This window comes from Coenobita brevimanus, chromosome 87 (assembly GCF_032717465.1).
Source record: "Coenobita brevimanus isolate Jiangsu-jjx chromosome 87, ASM3271746v2, whole genome shotgun sequence".
NCBI lineage: Eukaryota > Metazoa > Arthropoda > Malacostraca > Decapoda > Coenobitidae > Coenobita > Coenobita brevimanus.
In genome coordinates, this window is record NC_137040.1 from 12772791 (window position 1) to 12793217 (window position 20427).

The window sequence follows — 20427 nt, forward strand, 5'->3', positions numbered from 1 at the left end:
TTTGGGTTGAAATTAGTAATAAGTATAACAAGGTGAAATTAGTCTAAAAAGTTACATACACACAGACCTCCGAAATTAAGAAGAGAAGATATCAAATACCTTTAGTAGGAGATTAGAAAGCAGCACCATCCAGCTTGGGGTACTTTAGCCTGAAGTGACAAGGACAGATTGGCAGAATCGGACAGGGGATGACACAACGCGGGTACGCGACGCGGATATAATATGTAAACATAGGAAGGTATCGGGCGAAGGGATGATGCTTTCTAAGGCCCAACGTTGAGTTGGAGTATTCGTGGTTCCTGTGAAGGCCTATTGGATAGTAGTTCATCAGTGTTTTAGTAATGGCAGAACCAACTGTAAAGTTCATATTCAAGAAGAGAACTGCTCGACCCGCAGGAGGGATTAGAAAAAGACCTGGGAGTGACAACAGTAAGTATTCTCTAAGTTATCCCATTTAGTATCATAGGACGAATAGTCTAGTATTAGTGGTAAAGGTAAAAGTGGGAGTAGATTTTGTGAGATGTTTAGCTGTAATGCGTATCTCTGTAACATAGGTTGTTGAGCCTGTGATGGGTTAATTACCCATTATCTTGGGATAGAAGGTCAGGTTACCAGAGTTACCCCCAACAAGGTATTGCCTTTGGAACGCTACTTACCAACCCACAAGGGTTTGATTGACAGTTTAGTCAAAAGTTGACTACTGCCCCCCCCAGGATTTGAACCCAAATGCAAATAGGTCAGCAGCTTCAGTCACTAGTGCTAACCACTTAGCCACTGTAGGTAGCTACTGGAATCATATTAGGAAAAAATAACTCAAAGCCTCGGACAAGGACTGACCAAACGATGACGACCAAGGACCGGACAAAGGACATTGCAATTGGAACCTGGAATGTAAGGGGAGCGAATGATGAGGTGAAAGAGAGAGAGATTGTCCAGGTGCTTGAGGATGCAAAAGTGGATGTATGTGGAATAACTGAAACAAAATGGAGAGGAGAAAGTGTGAGAGAATGGGAGTATGGATGGGGTATATGTGCAGTAGGTGAGAATGAGAGGGCAAAGGAAGGAGTATGTATAGTTGTGAGTAAAAGATGGAAGAGGAGCATAAGACAGTATGGATCAGTTGGGTCAAGGATTGTGTGGATAAAGTTGAAAGTTGGAATACAAATGTGGGCGATTGTGTGTGTGTATGCGCCAACGCAAGATCATGCTAGGAGAGTGAGAGAAGAGTTCTGGACAAATGTAGAAGTGTGCATGGAAAAGTTTGGAAGCAATGAGAGAGTGTTTTTGATTGGTGATATGAATGGTAAAGTTGGGAATGTGAAGGTGGATGGAATAGTTGGTGAGTGGGGTGTGCCTGCTGAGATAGATGAGAATGGGAGTGCGTTAGTGGACATTTGTGCTGGGAGGGGGTTGGTGATAGCCAATACCCTCTTCAGGCATAAAATGATTCACAGGTATACATGGCGAGTGATGAGAAGGGTGGGTGGTGAACTGAATGAAAGGAAGGCAATGATTGATTATGTGTGTGTGGATGAAAGGATGCGAAGATGTGTAATGGATGCAAGAATGTATAGAGGTTGGGGGAGTGGACTTTCTGACCACTACTTGGTGATGGCCAGAATTAAAGTTCAAATAAGTTGGAGGAATAGAAGAAGGGAAAGACGAGAGGAAGGAGTAGTTGCAAGGAGAGTGGAAAGGTTACAAGAGGATGAGAAAAAGGCAGAGTATAAGAGAGAAGTGGAGGAAGGATTGGGCAAATATGAATTGGAGCAGATGGGAGATGTGGAAGGTGTGTGTAGAATATTTACAGAAGAAATATGTGCAGCATGTGATGTGGTGTGTGGAAGGAAGAGAAGACGGAGGGGGGTGCAAGGAACAGCGTGGTGGACTGAAGAGGTGAAACAGGCTGTGGCACAAAAGAAGAAAGCATACAATGAATGGATGAGAAATAGGGGAGTGGAAGAGGTTGAGAGGCGGAAGAGAGAGTTATATGTAGAAAGGAAGAGAGAGGTGAAAAGATTAGTAAGAGAGAGTAAGAAGAGAGTGGATGAGGAATTTGGAAGAAATTTGAGTGTAAATTGGAGGGACTGTAAGAAAATGTTCTGGAGAGAGGTGAAAAGAGTAAGACAGGGTGGAAGTGAAGTTAGCAGGGGATTGAAAGATAAAAATGGTAGATTACTAGTGGAGAAGGGAGAAAAAGTGAGCAGATGGAGAGAACACTTTAAGGAATTGTTGAACGTAGAGGATGGAAGTAATGCGAGTATAAGTGGCTGGGGAATGGCTAGGAGAAGGAGGGAGGTGAGAAGACAGGAAGAAATCAGTAGGATAGAAGTTGTGGAAGCAATGAAGAAAGTTAAATCAGGGAAAGCCCCAGGAATTGATGGAGTGTGTGGTGAAATGCTGAAGCATGGGGGAGAGATAGTAGTAGAATGGATGTGGAAGATGTGCAGATTGGCCTGGGAGGAAGGTAGAGTCCCGGAGGATTGGAAGTCAGGTATAATTATTCCCTTGTACAAAGGAAAAGGGGAAAAAGAATTGTGTGGTAACCATAGGGGCATTTGTCTTCTTAGTATAATAGGAAAAGTGTATGGTAGGATACTTATTGACAGAGTTAGAGAAAGAACAGAGAAATTAGTTGGAGAAGAACAGGGAGGCTTTAGGAAGGGAAGAGGTTGTGTAGATCAGATATTCATTCTCAGATCTTTAGTGGAAAAGTTTCTAGAGAAGGGAAAGAAGTTGTATGCGGCATTCATGGATTTGGAGAAAGCATATGACAGGGTGGATAGACAAGGATTGTGGAAAGTGTTAAGAATATATGGAGTAGATGGAAAGTGTTGAATGCTGTGAAGAGTATGTACGATGGTGCGAAGGCTGCAGTGCGTGTGGATGGTGAACTAAGTGAATTTTTCTCTTTGAAGGTTGGGTTAAAACAGGGATGTGTCATGTCTCCATGGTTGTTCAATCTGTACATGGATGGGGTAATAAAAGAGGTTCAAGGTAGGGTAGTGGATGTTGGAGTGGCCATGGTGAGAGAGGATAGTGTTTGGAAACTCCCTGTACTGTTGTTTGCAGATGATACTGTGTTGTTGAGTGAAGACGAAGAGGAGCTGCAAGGCTTGGTTGATGAGTTTGAGAGAGTGTGTAAGAAACGGAATCTAAAGGTGAATGTAGGGAAGAGTAAAGTGATGGTCTTTGAGAGAGGTGAAGTCAGTGAATGTACAGCGAGGTTGGATGGTGAGGAATTGGAAAATGTGAGTACGTTTAAGTACTTGGGCAGTGTGATGAGTAAGGATGGAGGTTTGGAGGGTGAAGTGCTTGAAAGGGTACAGCAGGGAAGAAAGGTTGCTGGTTCCTTGAAAGCAGTGATAAGAAACAGGGAAGTGAGCATGGAAGTGAAAAAGTTACTACATGACAGTATTGTGATACCAACTCTAACGTATGGAAGTGAAGCTTGGACGTTGTTGGAAGGACACAAGTCAAGAGTGAGAGCAGTGGAAATGAGTTATTTAAGAGGAGCCTGTGGAGTCACATGGAGAGACAGGCTGACGAATGAGGATATAAAGGAGCGTTGTGGTGTTGATGTGGATGTGATAGGAAGCGTTATGAGGAACACACTGAGGTGGTTTGGCCATGTGGAGAGGATGGAGGGTGAAAGACTTACGAAGAGAGTGTATGTGAGTGAGGTGGAGGGGGAAAGAGGGAGGGGGAGGCCGAGGATGAGATGGAGGGATGGGGTGGAGAGGTATATGAGAGAGGGGGGTGTGAGCTGGGAGCAGGGGAGTGAAATGGCGGGGGACAGGGCAACTTGGAGGCGATTTGTTTGTGGCCACCCCAAACGGGATTGAGGCGTCTGGCAATAGATAGATAGATAGATAGAACTAAAATTTAGGCACAGAGGCAGGTGAAACAAATGGCAGACATTAAGTTTCAGCCAGAACATTACACACAAAAAAGATAATTCTTTACCAGTTGGGCATGCCAGTTCCACCTGTATTAAAAATTCATTACCTCAACTAATTTTGGTAAATATGCAACACAGCTAGTTAACTGCAAAATTGTGACTGCAGGAAGTGATTGGGAAAAGACAAAGTCTACCTGTTTTTTTGTATTTAAGGAAGTGACCTGGTCGCTCACATCATGTGCTTATCAACAATCTTTCCGACTGCCCACGTTGTTTACCAACCATCGCTCCGACTGGGTGCGTCAGTGTATCAAACATACTCAAAGGCAAAAGAAAACTATTAAGTGTCAAGGATGTGGAAAACTTAGTGATTTAGCCTAACAACTTAACCTAATCTAACTTGGCCTAAGCTCACCAGGAGGCTTTGCCCCCCCATACTTTTAACCTGCCCTAACCTGATCTAATCCATTCTAACCAAACCTAACTCCCCCCAAAATTAGGATTGCCACGAAATATTACGTTGAAGATCCAAAACCCATCAGGGCAAAATTCAACTCAGTAAGAACCTGAACTTCAAAAAAAAAAAAAAAAAAAAAAAAAGAAGGAAGCTACCTTGATATGCAGGAGGATAAAGAGCAGCTGCAGCCAGAAGGAACTCAAGGAATGTCACTTCTTGCAGTTTGTTATGTCCTTGATAAGCAATTGGCCATGTATTAAAGGAAGCAGTTGATGTAAACTACTGCAAATAACACAGTTCCACCAAAGTAATCGTATATCATGGACGCACCATTTGAAAATTGCGCCAAAAGTAAAACATGCATTCACAGCGTTTGACATCCAGTGATGGATATGGCAATGTCAGCAGAATATTTACAAAATCAAAATCCTAAATAACAGCCATTAGAGGTAAGTTTTAGAAAATACCCTATAGGTATAGCAATCCAGGAGGTTTGCCAGTTACCCTGTGAAAGACTCATTTCAATAGAAAATATGTAAAGGCCATGCCCATTTAGTAAAAAATTAATAAAACATTTATGTATTATTAGTATTATTTTGTTTACATTTTTAGGCAAATTTAGAGAGATTTGTCACTACTTTTCCAGTACCGGTAATCTTTAAGGATACAGTACCATCTTATTTTGAAGTTTTCTTCTGTTTTTTCGTTACCTTAGCTCTTCATAGGAATATTTTCTGATTGCATTTTCAAGTTGTGGGGTAGATGTGGATGTGGTTGAGAAGATTAGGAGAAATACACTGAGGTGGTTTGGACATGTGGAGAGAATGGAGAATGAAAGACTGACTAAGAGGGTGTATGTAGGTGAGGTGGAGGGAGGGAGAGGGAGGGGTAGACCGAGGATGAGGTGGAGGGATGGAGTTGAGAGGTATATGAGGGAGGGGGGGTGAGTTGGGGGGAGGGTAGTCAAATGGTGGGTGACAGAGTGACTTGGAGGCGTTTTGTCTGCGGCCACCCTTTGCGGGATTAGGGCGTCGGGCTATAGATAGATAGATAGATTTTCAAGTTTCTGGGCTGTTTTATTTGTTTTGAAATTGGTGAAGTGTTTAAAAAAGCATTGTTTGTTTACAGACAGATGCCATCTTGTGGTGTGGAAAGACAGATAGACGCCATCTTAGAATGCCATTTTTGAATTACCCTTATCAGTGCCTGTTTATCCAAACCTAACCTGAATTTTCGTAACACCCTCACCTAGTCTAGTTTATACCAACCTAACCAAACTTATCCTAATCTAGCCTCTCCCATATGTACAGTAATCATATTTTCCTTGTTTATTGATGGACCGTCTTCATACTCAGAAATGCACATCTGTACACCTTTATATAGTCAATCACTTCAAAGGTAGCCTAGGTAAAAAATTTTATTAGTTTTTAAGAGGTGGTCCTTTGTCTCCTTCAGGATTACCTTTTCACTGCAGAGCAATAGAATCCCTCTCCTCTCTTCTTATTTAGTAAGTATTTAACCCGCCGCGTGCCGGCTATTTTTAGCCCTATGGGTCACCCCAGTGCCGGCCATTTTTCAACTTTTTTTTTTTTTTTTTTTCTAAAATGATAGATTTTGATGTGGAAACAACGAATTTTGCCATTAAAATGCTCACCAAGGCTCGGAAATGAGTTTTATTGAGTCCTGCCTACTCATGTACAGGTATAGCCACTCCCTCATGCTCACCACGTACGTGAGAGAAAGCCGTTTTCTATGTAAGGTATACGCAGGTATTTATGCCGGGAAGGTATAGCAATGTTCAGTACACTTTTCTGATTACTTATTACTTCAGCATCTATCACAATTTGCATGTCTTTCTCACATGAATGCATTATCTTACACTTACTTGAAGATAGGTACAACCTGACTTCATTACGTACAGTCCTGGCACTTACAAGAAGGTATTTACAACTTGACCACTATATAGCCCTTACACTTACAAGAAAATATTTACAACTTACACTTATGGTACATGAAAATATTTACAAAATGCCTTCACTATGTACAGCACTGGGTGAAGCATACAGGCAGAATGAGGCAGAGCGAGTGAGTGTATGGCCTTGACAGCCTGGGGGATGGTAGAGGAACAGTTACCTTACATGCCTGCCAATTTTTACCTGCGAATCTTGAAAAATGTGGTCACAGTGAAGTTTCTTATTTTAAACCGTTTTAAAACGGCACTGGCACTGGCCACGGAATTATGTCAGACCGTTTTAAAATGGCACTGGCACACGGCGGGTTAATGAAGCATTTGCACCAGAAAGGTCACAGAGAAGACCGCCTCTATGTCAGTGTTTACTTTATGGGCTCCTCTGTTTCAGCATTTTACTCTTTTTCCTTCTGCTTGTTTTTGTCCAGTGTGGATTGATTTCATGTTGCATAGTATTTTGAGAAAGCGACAGCTAAATTTTATACATACTAAAACTTTAAAATTAGTATTCAAAGTATGTTAGTGCTAAAAGATAGAAAACTGTAAAACTAAAAAGACAAGATTATACAGTATTTAAAACTTTTGAGATGGTATTGGCTACAGTTATTTTTCAGAAATCTAACCTGAAAAGATATCGTATAGCCTATATGAGAAAGCTGTATACTTTTGTCCTTTGGACCAGACCTTGGCATTCTTTTAAAACCTTCAGTTCAGTTATTATTATTATTATTACTATTAATTATTATTATTATTAGCAATAGCATTAGCATTATTATTATCATTATTAATATTTCTAATTCATGCCTTCTTCATGTGTAAAGAATGGGAATCACTTGGCAAGGCCAGAAAAATCCTAGACCACCACTGGCTGGACTCAAACCCTCGCCTTTGCCTTTTCAGGGTGGCGCACAAACTGTTTCACCATGGTAACAGCTGGATCTCTTGTCTTGCCAGTTGGAAGGGCTACAGTCTCTGAGCATTGCTGCATCTCTGCTACACATAAGATTTTGTTTGGAGAAATTTTTTAATGTTACGGGGTTAGGTGTTGCCTTTGTTACCCCTTCGCAACAAAACATCTTTCCTAAGCCGAAGAAAATCATTTAGAGGTACCGGTAGCATTAGTAAACCAGCAGAGTACAGTATATACATCACCCATTTGAAGGGATTAATGATAATTTATGTTCTCTTTGTAGGCAGCAGTGAAGATGAGACCAGGGTTGTGAAAAAAGATAAGAAAGTAGACCTAAGCAACCCTCTGGTGCAACGTAGCAAGAATAGGGGCCGGGCGAGAGAGGAAGATCACAGCTCCAGCGATGACAGTGATGAAGGACTCAGGTTGGTAGACTGTAGGGTTCAGTTTGGTGTTCAATACTGCACATAGTCACCAGTTTGCCAGCATTTGCTGATGACTGGTGTTGTATGTGATATATTTGTATATGATAGGAATACTGTATAATGAGAAGGAATAATGCTCTCTGATGTTTGGAGAGATTAAGAAGTATAGGTGACAGGATGCAGTGCTGACAGAGCATTGTCAGTGAATTTCTCCTCTTGTTAGTACATACCAGTATATACATACCATAGTTATAATACCTGTGCTGTATATATATATATATATATATATATATATATATATATATATATATATATATATATATATATAAATAGGTGGGGGCACTCACCATCCACTCACTTGATGTAGTGCTGCTCTCTGGTGTCTGCCCTTTCCTCTCCTCCATCCTTCTTTCCATCCATCCTCTTCTGTCTTTCCTTCATTCTTTCCTCTTTCTTCTGCCTGCAGCTGACTTTACACTCCCTCTTGTGTCTTTCTTTCCTTCATTCTTTCCTCTTCCTTCTGCCTCTGGGTGACTCTACACTGAATGACAAGCCAAATGGTTTCCCGTACACCAGGAAACCATTTACTTCGCTGGGTGGTAACCATAGAACCAAATTTTGGCGCCTGGTGGTTTGTGGGTAATGACGGTGCTCCAATCGGATTGAGCCGGTGAAGGCTTATATCCAAGGGGTGGTTGGGATTTATTGCTCACGTAATGCCACCCAGGGATGAGTGAGGCTGGTCACTCTCATCTTAAATGCCAGGACCAACTTGCCTAGCCCCTGGTTCCTACGCTCCTGATGGGGCAACGTAGGATTAGAAGATGGATATATATATATATATATATATATATATATATATATATATATATATATATATATATTTTATATATATATATATATATATATATATATATATATATATATATATACTGTATCTATCCATCTATCTATCTGTTTGTCTATCTATATCTATCTATCTATAGCCTGACACCCTAATCCCGCAAAGGGTGGTCGCAGACAAAACACGTCCAAGTCGCTCTGTCACCCACCATTTGACTATCCTCCCCCCAACTCACTCCCCCCTCCCTCATATACCTCTCAACTCCATCCCTCCACCTCATCCTCGGTCTTCCCCTCCCTCTCCCTCCCTCCACCTCACCTACAGACACCCTTTTAATCAGCCTTTTATTCTCCATTCTCTCCACGTCCAAACCACCTCAGTGTATTCTCCTAATCTTCTCCACCACATCCACATCCACCCCACAACATTCCTTCACTTCTTCATTCGTCAACCTGTCCCTCCATGTCACTCCACATGCTCCTCTCAAGCAACTCATTTCCACTGCTCTCACTCTTGACTTGTTCCCCTCCTGCAAGGTCTCTGCCTCACTTCCATACATCAGGGTAGGGATCACAATACTATCATGCAGTGACTTCTTAACTTCCATACTCACCTCCCTGTTTCTCATCACTGCTTTCAGTGAACCAACAACCTTCCTTTCCTGCTGTACCCTTTCAAGCACTTCATCCCCCAAAGTTCCATCCTTACTCATCACACAACCCAAGTACTTGAATGCACTCACATTCTCCATATCCTCACCATCCAACCTCACTGTACATTCTGTGACTTCATTCTTCTCAAACACCATAACTTTACTCTTGTTTACATTAACTTTCAGATTCCTCTTCCTACACACTGTCCCAAATTCATTCACCAAACCTTGCAACTCCCATTCATCTTCACTCAACAATACTGTATCATCAGCAAACAGCAGCACTGGAATCTTCCATATCTCACCCTCATTCATTAGAGCCACCTCCACATCCACTGCCCTACCTTGCACCTCCTTTACAACCCCATCCATGTATATATTAAACAGCCATGGAGACATCACACAACCCTGTTTCAGTCCCACATTGAGATCAAAGAACTCACTCAGCTCACCATCCACTCGCATCATACATACTCTTCACAGCACTCAACAGTTTCCCCTCCACTCCATATATTCATAATACCTTCCACATACCATGCCTATCTATTCTGTCATCAGCTTTCCCCAAGTCCATGAAGGCAGCATACACTTTCTTTCCCTTCTCTAGATACTTCTCCACTAAACATCTTAGAACAAATATCTGATCTACACACCCTTTTCCCTTCCTAAATCCCCCTTGTTCTTCTCCAACTAGCTCCTCTGTCATATGCCTAACCCTATCAGTGAGTATTCTGCCATATATTTTTCCAGTCACACTAAGAAGGCAAATACCCCTATGGTTACCACATACTTCTCTCTCCTTTTTTTCTTTGTATAAAGGAACAATTATACCTGATTTCCAGTCCTCTGGAACCCTTCCCTCTTCCCAAGCCAATCACACACTCCATCAATTCCTGGGGCCTTTCCCATCTTGAACTTCATTGCTTCCATTACTTCCTCCCCACTGATCTCTTCCTCCCTCCTCTCATCTCTTCTTCTCCTAGCCATTCCCCAACCACTTATACTCGCACTGCTCTCACTCTCTACATTCAACAAATCCTCAAAGTGCTTCTTCCATCTCCTCAATTTCTCTCTCTTCTCCACCAACAATCTATTATTCCTATCTTTCACTCCCCTACTATTTCCCCTTTCACACTGCCTCACTTTCTTTACCTCCTTCCAGAACAATTTCTTACTCTCCCTCAATTTCACACTCAGATTCCTCCCAAACTCTTCATCCACTTTCTTCTTACTCTCCGTCACCAGTCTCTTCACCTCCCTTCTCCTTCTCACATATACCTCTCTCTCTCATCTTCTTCCGTACCTCTACTCGCTAGCCATTCACTATATGCCTTCTTCTTTTGTTCCACAGCTCGTTTCACCTCATCATTCCACCATGCTGTCCCTTGCACACCCCTGAATCTACTCCATACTCCACAGACCACCTCACGCGCTGCGCCTCTCTCTTCCGTGAATATCTTACATACGTCTTCCACCCCTTCCATCTGCTCTAACTCATACCTTCCCAATCTTTCTTCCACTGTGCTCTTTTACTCTGCCATTTTCTCACTATCTTGCAACTTCTCCACTCTTCTCACAGGAGCTGTTTCCTCCTGTCTTCCCCCTCATCTCTTCAACCATTTTCTTTGCAGCTTTACCTTGGCCATCACTAAGTGATGGTCCGAGATTCCATTCCCCCATCCTTTCCACGCTCTTGCATCCAACACTTGTCTTCTCATTTGCTCATCCACACACACAAAATCTATCATTGCCTTTCGCTCAACAAGTTCACCGTCCATCCCCCTCATTACTCTCCATGTATACCTGTGGATCATCTTATGCCAAAAGTTTGTGTTAGCTATTGCCAACCCCTTACCAGCACACATGTCCACCAAAGCACTACCATTCCCATCTACTTCAGCTGGCACACCCCACTGACCAACCACTCCATCCACTCGTACATTCCCAACTTTGCCATTCATGTCTCTAATCAAAAACACTCTCTCGCTGCTCTCAGATTTGTCCATACATGCTTCTGCACTTGCCTAGAACTCATCTTTCACTCTTGCCATTTGGTCCTCTGTCGGCACATATGCACATACAGTCACCCATGCTTGTATACCTACTTTTCATCCTCACCCATACAATCCTCACACCAACTGTTCCCTACTCTCTTATATTCTCCTTCCACTTCTTGCTTATCATCAGACATACTCCCTTTCTTGCCCTCTCATTTTCATTAACTCCCGCATATATTCCTAAACCGTATTCTCATTCTCTCACCATTTCACCTTACCATTTAGTTTCAGTCAATCCACATATATCCACTTTTGCGTCCTCAAGCACCTTACAATCTCTCTCTCTTTCATTTCATCATTCATTCCTCTCACATTCCATGTCCCCATCCTGAGAATGTCCTTTGTCTGTTCCTTAGTTGTCAACATATGGTCCGTTTTGGTCTGAGGTGCTTTATTTGCTTGTTTAGTTAGTTCTTTTTATGGGGTGGGGCACTAACCCACCACCAACCCTTTTAGTCGCCTCTTACGAGAAGCAGGGATACTGAGGGAGTATTCTCGAAACCCCCCTACCCCCAGGAGGAGGCTGTATAATGTATATATACATATATATATCTATCTATCTATCTATTGCCAGACACCATATATACATATATATATATATATATATATATATATATATATATATCTATCTATCTGCTGCCAGACGCCATAATCCCGTGCAGGGTGGCCATTTGACTCTGAGTTATTTGTTTTACAGGGAAGGGCACTAACCCTCCACCAACCCACTTGACACGTAGGGAGCACGTATGGTTTGGTTATATGGTTACCACCCAGTGTTGTACTGTAAATGGTTTCTTGGCTTGCAGGAAACCATTTGGCTTGTCACTCAATGTATAGCCACCTATAACAGAAAGAAAAGCATTAAGTAGTGACAGGAAAGATGGGAGAAATAGGAAGAGAGGAGGGCAGGCACAGAAAAAGAATTATATATATATATATATATATATAATTTCCACTCTACTATGTCTTACACAAATATCAGGTACTATTGTGAACACTAATTTTGATTCGCTTCCTCAGATGAATAAAAAGAAAATGTACAGTGACTTTCAAAACATGGTGACACAGTCACTGGAACCAACTAACAGTTCAGAATATTGTGTAAGAGTTTCATTATTGTTCAGTTGAAAGTGGGATGATATTCTTGACCGCAGTAGTACATGATCCAGTTTGATTTGCATTATTTTATGCATCTTTCATCTTTGATCTGTTAGAGCACCATGCTTGAGAATTGATCATTTTCTTTATTATGTGTTGACCTGTGTTTGATAAAAGTATATGAAAAGGTATGTACTGGTACTGTACTATATAGTGCTTTTCTGCAAAAACTACTGTATATACTGTATTTTATGTGGTACACCATATGGTATTTGTTAATCTATGTGTACTGGTATTCCTGTAAGGTGAAGGAACCAGCTGTGACTTATACAGTATATACATTATAAACATTAACATTCTCTGCCAGAATCTCCTTAACCCCTACACCGCGGGCTTGTTTACCAATTACTTGCGTGTGCCGCGGGGTTATTTGGGCTCCGACAGACTCTCAAAAAATATTTGCCAAAAATCAGTTATTAGTCCTAGAATAATAAAATTACATATGCTTATGGCACATACCTTCAGCTTTCTCCTGGAATGATTGTTGAGCCTTCGTCGGTTACCGTAGGACTTGTGGAGACCTCTGAAGTAGGGTAACGAAGTCTCCACTTTACACTTCCCAACAACCCGTAATATGATTACCACAGCCAGATACAAACACTATAAACACTATTCTACAATTTTCAAGTAGTTTGGGATCCATACTCAAAAAAAAAAACACTGTGAAAGCAATGGAAATTACGAGCGCGTCTGATCGTCGCACTGGCACTAGTTCGCTCATGGTAGTCTGTCATTTATTATTCATAAAACCCCTCACACTTTATATTTCTATTACTATATAACACTTATATATATCTACAGTCTTTATCCATAAGTTTCCTTCAGTAGTATTAGTTTATTGTCACTGTAGGGATTCAATTTCTTTCAGTAAAATACGTAGCATTCACTTTCTCGTCCTGTACAGTATACTGGCATTGAGAGTGAATGTCACTTTCATCTTCACTCTCATAACTCATAGCATTCAGACATGCTAGAGTGAAACTCACTTTCATTACTCCTAGGGTATATACTCATATTCTTATAATACTACTCATTTACATTTCTATTTACGATCTCTATTTTATTTACGTTATTTACATTTCTATTTTATTTACAGTGTTATGCACTGTCACTTGAAATAACTTATAAAACTGTTTTCCATTGTTCACGTATATTTACATTCATTACTTTCACTTGCTGTTTACACATTATTTACACATTATTTACAATTCCACTTGCACTGTTTTACTCAATAGAAAGATCGTAGTCACTCTTATCAATTGTCAGCCCTTTACCTCTTTCCACACGAGGTTTAGTAGGGGGTAAAGGTCACAGAGCCATTTGCATGGGGGTGAAAAAAGGCCTTGAAGTCAGCAAGATGAAACATACTTCCTCTCACTTCGGAAGATGACAGTACACTGATAACACAGGGGCAGCCTAGAGGCCTGCTTTAGGGGTTATTCAGAGTTACCAATATTACTTCTTGAAACAGCTAAATCTAGCACTGATATGATTGGCAGGAAATCTAGACAATACATTATAAATTTGGTAGTTCCAGGTGAATGTAAATATCATTTAGGGTTCTCCCTTCCCTTCTTACAGGTATATTTATTACGAAAATAGATTAGAGGCCTACTTAGGAGATATATAATCAGAGCTACCAATGTTAAATCTTGAAACAGCTTTGTGTAGCACTGATATGATTGGCAGGAAATCTAGACAATACATTATAAATTAGGTAGTTCCAGGTGAATGTAAATATCACTTAGGCCTCTCCCTTCTCTCCTTACATGTATATTTATTACTTAAAATAGATTATACGGCATATTTCAAGTGGAAAAAAACAGCGAAAATTAGCGAACGAGTGCACGTGAGGTGTTGTCAGGTGATAATTAGCCAATTCCAGGTGTATGGCACTCTCACTTACCTGATTTCTTTCTTGTATATATTATTTGGTATAAGAATACGACATAGGGCTTATTTCAATGGATGAAATCAGTGAAAAATTCCAGGGAAGATTTACTTAGCGTAGCATGGCCGGGCAGGCGAGAGGATAGGGTAATGGAGGGGGGGTAGGGAGGGGAGTCAAGAACAGGGAGAAATGGCTAAATTGTCAACAATGGATGGGAGTACAGATGAGATTAGGAGTGCTGACTAGTGTTGGACATTGTCAGTACTGATAGATGATACAAGCCCCCACTTGAATGCCCGGGTGAATTCAAAATAACACAGAATCACAAAAGCGACGCCCCGCGGTATGATCCCTTGCTCCCAAGCGTCACGAAAGTGACGCCCCGCGGTTAAGGGGTTAAATTGCTTTATGACGGGCACTATTCCCATATCAATGCTTTTAAGTAATAGTATTACTGAGCTACCCACTGAATTCCACATCCTAAATTACAGTATATTAACTACCAAATACTTTTCCTGGGTTGCTAATAATTTGAACAAACTATGAAACAGGAAACTAGCTAGCAAGCAAGTGCACCAAATTTCTGACATTTATGGCGAAGGAAAGCAACGACATTGGCCTCTGAGTTGCATGTGAGCAATAAACTCCAACTGTGCCTCAGATAGAAACCCTAACAGGCTCAGTCTTGTTGGAGCACCTTAACCCTTGGTATGAGACTTACCCGATATCAGTCAACTCTGGGGGCATATGTCCTGCCTTAGTTGACCGGAGTTTTTAAAAATGCACAACAAAGTTCCTCGAAGGAGCAGCATCACACAGCTTTTATGGGATATTAGGCTTTCTGTCCTCTTTCATCTGTACCCCCTAGGTTGGCCCCAGAACAGTAATTACAGCTACTGCAAATTGACTTAGGACCTCCCCCCACAAGGTATTAAAAAACACAGAAATAATAGTATATCACAATGTTTGTTCATGAAATGCCATTCATTAATATGAAATCGTGTTTCCCTTGTTTTTCAGGACCAGTCGGATGCATTTTGGCATGGAATCACTTAGATCTCTAAAGTAATCTAAGGACATTTCTTTGCACCAAACATTGTCAGTTCAGTCTTGAGGTTGTCCAGCTTGGGTGTCTTCTTCTCTGCCATGATTTTCTTCATCTTTGCCCAGCAGTTTTCTATCGGATTTAGATCCGGACTGTTGCCAGGCCAGTCAAAGACTTCATTCCGCATATCCTGAAGCCATTTTGTCACCTTTCTTGACTTGTGACATGGAGCTGAATTATGCATGAAAAAGTCGCGCCCGTGAATAACAAAAAAGTTTAACAAATGATCTTTTAGAACTTTAATGTACCAGCCACCATTCATCATCAAGTTCTTAGGAAGAAAGTAGAGGCCTCCCCTTCCCATTTCACCCGAGAAACATCCCCATACCATTACTGGTTGTGGGTGCTTAACAGTCAGCACCACGTAAGCAGGGTCATATCGACTACGGGATGCAGGGCGACGAACCTTGGCAGAACGCACCTGGAACACTTGAAATGTGCTTTTAACGGAAAAATAACTTTTCTCCACTCATCCGATGTCCAGTTTGCATACTTCTTGGCAAATTGAATGCACTGCTTCTTCATGTGCTCTGTGAGAAGCAGTTTCTTGGCTGCTGTGTGGCTTGGCAAACCCAGCTCCTTCTGCAAGAAGTGTTGGATAGTTTGAATTGAGATGTCTTGTGACAGCTGGGGATGCATTGTCTTCAATTCTGATGCTGTCAGTTGAGGATTCTTGATTACTTCCCTCTTCAGAAGTTTATTTTGTACCTCTAGAAGTCATCCTCTTCTTTCCACCGGCATGCTTATGCTCTGGTATGACATCAGGTGGCAGGCCAGTGCTGCAGCAAGAATCTTCATGACTTTCACCTTTGCGTGTCCAGTACGTTCACAAATCGTGTTGATAGGGACATTATCCTGCCTCCATGCAATAATATGGACCCTCTCATCCCCTGAGCAGTACTCTCCAGGCATGACAACTCGACTCTAGGAAAATAACAGGGCAAACAGTAATGCGTACGAAAAAAGAGGGAGGTGCAAACTCGGAGCGACGGGAACATATATTCCCAGTCTCGCTTCTGGGCAAGCACTGACGTGCTGAGTGTTTCATCATCTCCTGCCAACACCAGAGGAGTTGCCAGTTACTTCTTGCCCTAAAAATTCACTTGGTAGAGGTGGAAACACAAAGCAAAGACAGACAACTCTCCCATAGCAATTCTGTGTGTAGGTCCTAAGTCAGTTTGCGGTGGGTGTACAGTGAACAGAATTCATGTACTTCCTGATCCATTTACTATGGCATTAGCATGCAAGGAACACTCAAACCTGTCTCAAAAAAATATTTCTTGATAATAAAGTGCTTGGGTGACTGTCCTTTCCCGTCTTCCTTCCTCTTCTGTCTTTCTTTCCTTCATTCTTTCCTCTTTCTTCTGTCTATGGGTGATTCTGCACTGAGTGACAAGCCAAATGGTTTCCTGTACACCCATTTACTGCACTATGTGCTAACCATATAATCACATTATGGCACCTGGTGGTTTAGTGGATAATAAAGCTCTCCAGTTGGATTGAACCTATGCAGGTTTTTATCCAAGGGGTGGTTGGGGTCTATTGCTTATGTTATGCCAGCCATGGATGAGTGAGGCTGGTCACTCTTATCTTAAATGTCAGGACCAACTTGCCTAGCCTTGGGCTGCTGTGCTTCTCATGGGACAACACAGGATTAGATGATGATGATAAAATCAAACTGATTGAAGTTTTGCAGGAGTGAGTCTTGCTCATCTTTTTTTTTTTTTTTGGAAAAAAAAGGAATCACAGGCCATGAGCCTGCAAAATTGTTCACTCCGTGACAGAAAACAAAAGCAAGATAACAGAGAGCCAAATTCAAGATCCATTCATTTCGGGATGCCTGGACACACTGCCTTTGAAAGACTGGAGATCATAATCAGTTGGAAATACAGACAGAGGAAGACAGTTCCAGAGTTGACCTGTTGCATACATGAAGGACTGGGAGTAACGGTGAACTCATGCATTAGAGAGTTGGACAGAAAAGGGAAGAGAGTTTGTTGCTAGACGGGTGCTACACACCTTCCGTAGTGATGGACGCATGCAACCAGACAGTTTTGAGGAGTCAGTGACCATTGGAGTATTGATAAAAAGAAATAAAAATGTGACAGTGCGGTGAAGAGACAGAGGTTGAAGGCAGCCAGTAAGAGGGGGAGAGTTAATGAGACAAAACATCTTTGACTCCACGTTGTTGAGAAGAGCTGTATGTGAGGAGCCTCTCCACACATGAAAGTTGTATACTACACAGGGGCAAATAAAACCCATGTATAAAGTCAGTAACTGGGCAGAGGTAAAGAAGGTATGGAGTTGGCTTAGCACACCAGTTTCCGGCCAACTGAGAAATTTCCGACCACAATAACTCCATAACAATGATGAGCAAAAATATATCATGGGTAGGTACATAATACCAATTCCAAGACAGTGATGTACATTTCAAGTCATTTTGCAATGGTCATTAAATTGGTCATATTGCTGCAGCACAGAGCCTGTTTTCAACCCTATGCCACAATCCATGGGTTAACCCACTAGACCACTAGGCATCATTTGGCTGCAGTGTATGGTTACCACCTAGTATAGCTAATAGTTTCTTGGTTTGTGAGATTGGCTTGTTACTCACTGTAGTCCTCCCCCAAAGACAGCACAACATTAATTTAGAGGGTGGTGGGCACCCCAACTTTCCACACAGTTGGTGATATTTATTTACTAGTTACAGGCCAACAGCATTTGAGCCAACAGTTTGAGCCCTACACTGTGTTAACATTCCTGTAATACCCATAGCCCATGATTTTAGGTAACAGAATGATGGTTATTATTGATGCTGGGAGGTACTACCATGAGAATGAAGTGCAACTACAAACTTGGCAACTAGCCACATAGTTATTATCCTTAGGGAGGGAACATCCAGCCACATATACAGCCACTTGAGGATCTTTCTTTTGAGTGTTTGTACAAAGGGTCAGAGTCCAAGCTGAGACTCTCACATTGTTAGAAGACTATTGGGGAATAAATTGCTGTTTTGGTACGTGGTTTAGTTTTCGGTCCATAGAAAACATCAGCTGTGCTGTGGTCATCCCCTACATGGGGATTTCTTAAGAGGAAGCATGGCATCATTTTTATGTTATGTTGAGGTTTTATTATGTGAATGAGACAGTACTTGCTACTAAATCTCATATCTGTCTGACAGTAAACTGAGTTTGGTAGAAAGTAAAAAGGTGCTCAGTCATGCATGGCTAACTTTTCAAAGACATGCACCTTACGGGCATCATTATGTGTCTGACAAGCTTTACGACCATATTACCATTATTGTTTAGTTTGGTGCTAGTGCTGTAACCGATATGATTCACCAAACCGATATATCTCCAATATTTGCATTTTCTCCGATACAGAATCTGTCTATCTATCTATCTATTGCCAGATGCCTCAATCCCGTTCGGGGTGGCCACAAACAAATCGCCCCCACGTCGCCCTGTCGCCTGCCATTTCACTGCCCCGCTCCCAATTCACTCCCCCCTCTCTCATATACCTCTCCACCCCATCCCTCCATCTCATCCTCGGCCTCCCCCTCCCTCTTCCTCCCTCCACCTCACTCACATACACTCTCTTCGTTAGTCTTTCACCCTCCATCCTCTCCACATGGCCAAACCACCTCAGTGTATTCCTCCTATCGCTTCCTATCACATCCACACCACAACGCTCCTTTTTATCCTCATTTGTCAACCTGTCTCTCCATGTGACTCCACAGGCTCCTCTTAAATAACTCATTTTCACTGCACTCACTCTTGACTTGTGTCCTTCCAGCAACGTCCAAGCTTCACTTCCATACGTTAAAGTTGGTATCACAATACTGTCATGTACTGTATTAACTTTTTCACTTCCATGCTCACTTCTCTGTTTCTTATCACTGCTTTCAAGGAACCAGCAACCTTTCTTCCCTGCTGTACCCTTTCAAGGACTTCACCCTCCAAACCTCCATCCTTACTCATCACACTACCCAAGTACTTAAACGTACTCACATTTTCCAATTCCTTACCATCCAACCTCGCTGTACATTCACTGACTTCACCTCTCTCAAAGACCATCATTTTACTCTTCCCTACATTCAACTTTAGATTCCGTTCCTTACACACACTCCCAAACTCATCCACCAAGCCTTGCAGCTCTCCTTGGTCTTCACTCAACAACACAGCATCATCTGCAAACAACAGTACAGGGAGTTTCCAAACACTACCCTCTCTCACCAGGGCCACTCCAACATCCACTACCCTATCTTGTACCTCTTTTATTACCCCATCCATGTACAGATTGAACAACCATGGAGACATGACATCCCTGTTTCAACCCAACCTTCAAAGAGAAAAATTCACTCAGTTCACCATCCACATGCACTGCAGCCTTAGCACCATCATACATACTCTTTGCAGCATTCAACAACTTCCCATCTACTCCATATATAATACTTTCCACAATCCATCTCTATCCACCCTGTCATACGCTTTCTCGAAATCCATGAAAGCCGCATACAACTTCTTCCCCTTCTCTAGAAACTTTTCCACTAATAATCTAAGGATGAATGTCTGATCTACACAACCTCTTCCCTTCCTAAAGCCTCCCTGTTCTTCTCCAAATAATTCTTCTGTTCTTTCTCTAACTCTGTCAGTAAGTATCCTACCATACACTTTTCCTATTATACTAAGAAGACAATTGCCCCTATGATTACCACACACATCTTTTTCCCCCTTTCCTTTGTACAAGGGAATAATTATACCTGACTTCCAATCCTCCGGAACTCTACCTTCCTCCCAGGCCAATCTGCACATTTTCCACATCCATTCTACTACTATCTCTCCCCCATACTTCAGCATTTCACCACACACTCCATCAATTCCTGGGGCTTTCCCCATTTTAACTTTCTTCATTGCTTCCACAACTTCTATCCTACTGATTTCTTCCTGTCTTCTCACCTCCCTCCTCCTCCCAGCCATTCCCCAGCCACTTATACTTGCATTACTTCCATCCTCTATGTTAAACAATTCCTTAAAGTGTTCTCTCCATCTGCTAACT

At 41.8% G+C, this 20427-nt stretch overlaps 1 protein-coding gene across 1 annotated transcript in view; it reads left to right on the forward strand.

Annotated features, from left to right (window-relative positions):
- The first annotated feature begins 237 nt into the window (after positions 1-237).
- Positions 238-20427, forward strand: part of mdlc (RING finger protein mdlc) — a 74401-nt gene continuing 54211 nt past the window's right edge. Inside the window, exons 1-2 of the mRNA XM_080281053.1 lie at positions 238-429; positions 7521-7662. Coding sequence (XP_080137179.1) covers positions 342-429; positions 7521-7662 — 230 coding nt within the window. The 5' untranslated portion in view covers positions 238-341. The remainder of the gene's footprint in view (positions 430-7520; positions 7663-20427) is intronic.